Source organism: Panthera tigris, chromosome B2 (assembly GCF_018350195.1).
Source record: "Panthera tigris isolate Pti1 chromosome B2, P.tigris_Pti1_mat1.1, whole genome shotgun sequence".
Classification (NCBI taxonomy): Eukaryota; Metazoa; Chordata; class Mammalia; order Carnivora; family Felidae; genus Panthera; species Panthera tigris.
In genome coordinates, this window is record NC_056664.1 from 30538864 (window position 1) to 30545293 (window position 6430).

The window sequence follows — 6430 nt, forward strand, 5'->3', positions numbered from 1 at the left end:
GGGGCATTGTCTAAGCGGGACGGGGCGGGGCTCCTCGAGGCCACGCCCATTCCGCCCTGCTACGCCGCGCCCACTCCACAGGGACTGCGCTCCCCTTCTCTGAACTCGGCCCCGCCCCGTGAGTGCTGCCCAGGCCCACCCAGATATGGAGGGCCCTGTGGGCTGGGCAGCAAATGCGACATGGACCGCAAGACAGCGTTATGGTGGACCGGCACGAAAAATGGAAGCCTGACCACAAATACCCCTCTTCTAAATTCCTGGCTTCTGCCCTGAGCTCAAGGTCACTGACCCACCTTTCATTCTGTGTTACCCACACTGCAGCCCCCTTTGTGCAAAACGACACTACATTTTCATTCTGTATTTTATTACTGAAATACATTGTCCTACCCACACCCCCACACAATAAAAATCTTACCTAGATTCCCCATCTTTCCCCTCAGCCCCCCAGTCAGCCCTACACAAGTGCTCCAGGATTCTCTGCCCACTGGCCATTTTGGAGTGTGTCCATTGGGTAGCCACGTGGAAACCACCTGGTGCCTTTGTGGAGAAAATAGAGGGGGGGCACAGAGCCCCAGGAGGGGCTTATTTGAGGGCCTTGGCCACTTGCTCATAAGCCAGCTCGATCTCCTCGTCATCCGGACAGGTGGAGGCAAACTCTTCCCGAGCATAGGCATTGCGCAAGTATCGATGCACTCCGCGGAACACCTCTGGGATGGAGAATCCCCTGTACTTCTTACATACCACCTGGGGGTGCGGAGAGGAGAGGGACCAACATGTTAGCCTCAGGGGAAGCCACAATGGCTCTTGGTCTTTCCCTTCTCCCAAGGCTTACATGATAAAATCTAGCCTTCCTGTCCAGGCATTCAAGAACCTCTACTATCTGGCTTCTCTTCCTGTAATTCTTATCTCCCATATGAATCATTTTCTCCAATGGGCTTTCTAACTCCTCGCTTTCTCCTATTGTCTTCACCCTTCCTCTCCATTTACTGAAATCCTGGTCATTTATAACCTGCTCCTTTTCAGACCACCCCATTCCATGGTGCCACTTCTCTCCTTGATTATATTGAGATATAATTCACAAATCATAAAATTCTCCTCTTGAATTTCCACAAAAACTTTTGCCCCTATTTTTCATTTGGCTTTTATCATGTATTATTAATTCACTTTCATGTGAATGTTTTATCTTCCCAGCTAGATTTCAAATCCTTTGAGAGCAAGAACCAATCATCGTACATCTTTGTGTCTTTCAGCGTCCAGTATACAGTTTTCAATACAGAGGTCTGTAGCAGACTGACATTAGGCCCATGTTTCACAAACTAAACCATAGCTTTAAGGCTAAGACAAAAACATGGGAACCAGCAGTTTTCATCTTTCATCACAAGAGGAAGTGGAGACTGATGCTATAAAAAGAGTTAAAGCTCTGATTTTAGGAAAAGCCTGCTTTGTCTTATCTGGGGATTTGGCAGTGACAGAGATAGGAAGAACACTCTTGATAGCAATACTGGGATATGTTACTCTCGGCCAATCTGCTGCACCCACAGCCTATGTCACGGAATGTAATTCTCTCAAGCCCTGGTCTGCAGCAATGGCTGCCGAGAAGGAATGGGGTAGTATCTGCTATTGGTAGCAATCCACAGAAACCATCCGAAGAAAGAAACCACCTTAGGAGTGGTTGTCATGGGAAACCTGTGTGGGAGCTTCTTAAAGAGCCATCCAGTGGCCACCTTCTACTCCTACAATGACCACCCACCTGCACTATGTGGAGCTTTGGCAACAGGTTGCAGTCAGCCAGAGTGAGCTCATTGCCATCCAGAAACTTCCTCTGAGAGATACCCTCATCCTCAGCACTGGTCTCATCCACTTCTTCGGGGAGGGGGGATGTCAAGTAATTGTCTAAAACTTTCAGGGCTTTCAGGAGCCCCTTCTCCAGATCTGTGCAAGAAAGGGGAATTGGTAAGAACATCAAAAGATCAGCATAGTCCGGGAGGACCTAGGGAGTGGAGGGTGAATGAATACTAATGGTGAGGCCAGTCCAAGAGAATAATATCTAACACGAACGTAGTTTTCCATGTGTTATTCTAAGCACTTTACACACAACAACTCATCTAATTCTCACATAAACCCATGAAATAGGTATTGTTATCCTCATTTTATAGATCTGGAAATGGATTTACAGAGAAATTAAATGAATTGCTCAAAGTCACACAGCTAGTAGTGTTTGTACTCAGGTAGTCTGGATCTAGAGTTACTGTTCTTAAGCACAACCTATTCTGCCAGAAAACAGACCAGCAGCTAACCCAACTAATGTCCTCAGTGGGGCTGGAGAGACTAGGTAACAAATGAGAGAAGCTTAAAGTCACAGCCATCATAAATACGAAGAAATATGGGGCTGAAGTAAAAGTAAGGTGGCTGGGGCGAGAGGCAGTGAAGGTTTGCCAACATCTGCTCCACCTCCCTGACAGCTGAATTTCCAGGTGCTCCTAATGTTTCCCAATCCCTAGATCTTCTCCATTACTCCTAGGACCCTGGCCTCCAACCCTTGAAACTCACTGTCATTGAGAGCTGGGTTGGAATTCTTGATGTAAGCAGAAAATTTGGCAAATATGTCCAGCCCAGCCGTGTTGGATTCAGGGTTCAGAGCTGCCAACTTGGGGTACCTGAAAGCCAATGGAAGAAACAGGATAAGATATCTTCCGGAAGGAGCCTCAGCTCCCCTGCTCTAGCCCATCACCATTCCCATTTTCCATTTCTTCAACACCTCTTTTTCCTAGAGTCTCCCAGCTACCCACTCCCTCCTTTCCAAGTGCCCTTATACCTGGGAGGGCACAGCACGGCCTCCAGAAACTCCTCAATCTTGTTGGTGTCTGTGTGCACTTCAGTGCCATACAGCAGGAATGGGAGCTGCCCTCCTGGGCACAGCTTCTGTACTGTCTCAGTCCGCCTGGAGAAGAGGCCAGGCATCAGGACAGGAAAAGGGGGTCAGGGAGAACCAGAAAGGGGAGATGGAGGGATGTGGGAAGAAAAAGGAGCTCTGGGTGGAGGGGGGCGGGGAAAAGTGCAGGATGAAGGGCTAGGATTAGGTGAGTGTATGTGTGTGCATATATGTGTGCACATATGTGTGCACCAGGGGTGTTTAGAGGAACAGAAATTGGCCCACCTCTTGGTGTCAACAGTGGTGACGTTGAAGGTGACTCCCTTGAGCCAGAGTACCATGAACAGTCTCTGGGAGAAGGGGCAGTTCCCAATCTTGGCCCCATCACTGCCAGCCTGAAAAGCAACCCCCACCCCAAAGTTAGGCCTGGTACACCCCACCCAACCCCAGGCCATTCTCTGAACCTCCTACTCCCAGATCTAGCTGTTTTCTGCCTTGTCATAACATTCAGTCTCACCAGTTAAAGCTCCCCCAAGAAGTGGGCTCTCCACTCTGGAGGTAGAGCAAACCTAGCGCAGATCACTGGGAACATTTTCTGCAAAGGGCAACTTCTGGTTCCCCAGAGGGGTCAGGACAGGTGGGAATGAGGCAGAGGGATGGGGTTTTGGAGAACTTGGAGGATCTGGACCATAGAGAGGGAAGACTAAACAGTAATGCAGTTTTCTATATGCTATTCTCAGCACTTTACATACAAACACTTATTTAATCCTCACATCCATAGAGAGGGACTTGGTAGGTTAGAGGCCTGGATTCCTGAACGGAGTAGAGTCTGCAGATTGGCAAGGTGCAGCAGGGTTTGGAAGCCAGGGTTCTGGTTCTTTATGTCTCCACCAAGCTGTTTCTGGCAGCCAGGTAGGGGAGTCAAGGGGCCCAGAGCCTCACCCTAAAGATGTAGAGGGCTTTACAGAGGGGGGCTGCCCTCTAATTGGCAAGTGGTGACCTCATCCCCCAAGGGACCTCCCCCTAGGCTGAGGGTGATTCATCTCACTGTGTCTCCTGCCTTAGCAGCTTCCTTCCTGGCAAGGAGTGGGGGCAGGGACCTGTGAGGCTGAGGCCTGGGCAGCGGAGGGCCACCTCCCTCTTCCCCACACACTACTTGCGGGATCTCCCAGCACATGGCCCGTAGCTCCAGATAACTGTCCTCACACAGGACCCAGGGCTCTGTAGAGCAGCCTCACCCAGGAATAAAAATAGCCCTTGAGGCGAGTATGAGTGAGGTGGGGACCACACCTAAGGGGGGCGGGCCCAGGCACAGCTGGGCACAGGGAGAGGGAATGGCTTCCCCAGAAGCCCCAAGCATAAAGAAGGGGGAAAGCGGCAGGACACACAAAGAAGGACGAACAAAGAAGGGGAAGTAGAGAGAAAGGCGGCAGGAAAGTGAAGGGTGGGGAGAATGTGAAAACAAGGAGACACAGATGGAGAGGGAGGTGCAGAGATGAGGTCCAGGATTGGGTAAGAATGCCCTGGAGTGGGGAGGGGAGCAGAGCAGCAACAGTGGAGTCTGCGGTCTGTGTTTTCATATTCTCAAAGGCCAAAGGACCACCACTCTTCATCCACACCCACAGAGAGAGGAGAGAGTTGGGGCGACTCTTTTTCTCCTGTTTCTAAAAGCCCCAAACCGTGAATGCCCTAACCCAGGCTTCCCCCTCCTTCTGATACCTCTCTCCACCTATCCTTGTGGGAGCCCCAGCTAAACTCGCATCTAGCGACCTCCCGTTTTCTGGCTTCTGCAAGTCCCTGGAACCCTTCCGGACCCACCCCATCTCCAGCCCCGCTGCTATAACTCCACTTCCACTCTCTCACTTCCTTCCACCTACCAGTCCTTCCCCATGGATCCCCTCTCGGCCTCCCTTACCACACCCTCTCCCTTGAAACCTACCTTGCCACACACACACACTTGCACATTTCTCCAAGTCTCCCCCCAAGACACTCCTCACTCTGGTCTTCTCATAGGACCACCTGTCCTGATGTTTCCCTCTGACCCTCCAAACCCTGTTGGGTCCCACTGCACCATTCTCCCCCAGTCTTTCCTATCCGACCCTTCCCCCAGCCTCGTCAATATTCTCAACTCCTGGGAACCCTCCTAAGGCTGCTGGAAACTTCTACAAACTTTTCAGGATTGGGCATAGAATTCTCATTACCACCCCCCCCCCCCCACACACACACAAACACACACACGACAATTGTCTTCCCTTTCCAAAGCCACCCCCCCCCAACACACACACACACACACACACACACACACACCCCAAAGATTGCACGTGGGGTTGGGGAGGGGGTCAAGGAGGGAAGAGATTGGGGAGTTAAGGCTGGAGCGGGGTAAAGGTGAGAGTTGTCTTCCAGGAATCGGGAAGCTGGCCTAGGAGGGAGAAGGTGCTCCTACCTTCACGAACAATTCGACCTGCGGTTGTTCTTCAGCCATAGTTGCGACGGGGACCAGGAAGCGGTCGGCGCTGGGGAACTGGGAGGGGCCCGGGCCAGGGAAGGCGGGTCTCACAGGCAGGGATTCTCTCCCCCCAGACCTAGGGCTGTCCCTTCGGCTCAGCACAAGCCGGATCAGACCCGCTCACACGAGACGCGACCTCCCCACCAGCCCAACGTACCCCGCACCCCGCTCCTCCAGCTCTATCCCCTCCCGGGCTAGATCGGGGAGCCGCTGACTCACGGGCCGGGCCCGCCCCGCCCTGAACCTGGGGAGGGGACTGGAGGGGGCGGGACTCGACGATCTAGGGAGTAGGTCCAGAGGGGAGATCCTCAGGTCTCTTCGAGGATAAGGGATGGGGGTGTTAAAGAGAGGGAATCCTGGGAACCTCCTCGTTTCTCCGCCAGTCTCTTTGAACACAGGATTTTTTTTCCTGCCTCAGTTTCCCTGCTGCATTAATCAGAGGACACTCTCACTCCTCCCTCACACAAGAAACGACATCAGCAGCTTGGTCAAGCCCATAAGGGTCTAGGGAGGGAATTTTAGAATGTGAAGGTGGTCGTTTATTCCTTTTTCCATATTCCTTCCAGACTCCAGGGACCTGGAAATGGACACTGAGATTGGGGGAAGAGAGTGGTGAAAGGTAGGGCAGGGGATGGGAAGGGAGACAACCAGGACTTGTGCTAGGGAAACAAGAAGCTGAACCAAGGGGCCTCATCACTGGGGGAGGTCTGCTCCTCCTCAGTAGCCTGGTCAGCTTTAATACTTCCACTTCTGCCCCCATTCTGGGCCCCTTCCTGTGCCCCTTGTCCTTCTCTGACTGATTGATTGAAGATGGGAGAAGCGGGGAAGGGTGGGATTTTTATGGCCACAGAATAGAGCTGCACTGATCCTGGAGGGGATGGTAGCTGGTCCTATTATGGAAGAAAAAAAACAAAGATCAGATGGAATAATGTAAGTGGAGTCCTTGGGGACACAAATAAGTAGGGAGGCAGAGGAAGAGTAGCTTGATTTTCGAGGTTCTGTCAAACTCTTTATGATCTGCTGAAAAATGGCTTAATAATACATCCTCCAAA

At 51.7% G+C, this 6430-nt stretch overlaps 1 protein-coding gene across 1 annotated transcript; it reads right to left on the reverse strand.

Annotated features, from left to right (window-relative positions):
- Positions 1-347: 347 nt before the first annotated feature.
- Positions 348-5599, reverse strand: CLIC1 (chloride intracellular channel 1). Its single transcript, XM_007098779.3, has 6 exons — positions 5316-5599; positions 3158-3267; positions 2816-2941; positions 2551-2657; positions 1751-1932; positions 348-744 (listed from the first exon to the last, which is right to left on the reverse strand). Exons 1-6 carry the CDS (start codon positions 5352-5354, stop codon positions 583-585), a joined length of 726 nt encoding a protein of 241 aa, XP_007098841.2. The 5' UTR covers positions 5355-5599; the 3' UTR covers positions 348-582.
- Between the last annotated feature and the right edge of the window lie 831 nt (positions 5600-6430).

Bases quoted from the DNA above. Each gene is read 5' to 3' on its own strand.
- CLIC1 (XM_007098779.3), bottom strand. From the start codon at position 5,354: ATGGCTGAAGAACAACCGCAGGTCGAATTGTTCGTGAAG. The intron at 2,942-3,157 runs GTGGGCCAATTT...CCTCTTCTCCAG, and splicing joins ACCACTGTTGACACCAAGAG to GCGGACTGAGACAGTACAGA. The intron at 1,933-2,550 runs GTGAGTTTCAAG...TTTCTTGCACAG, and splicing joins CAACCCAGCTCTCAATGACA to ATCTGGAGAAGGGGCTCCTG.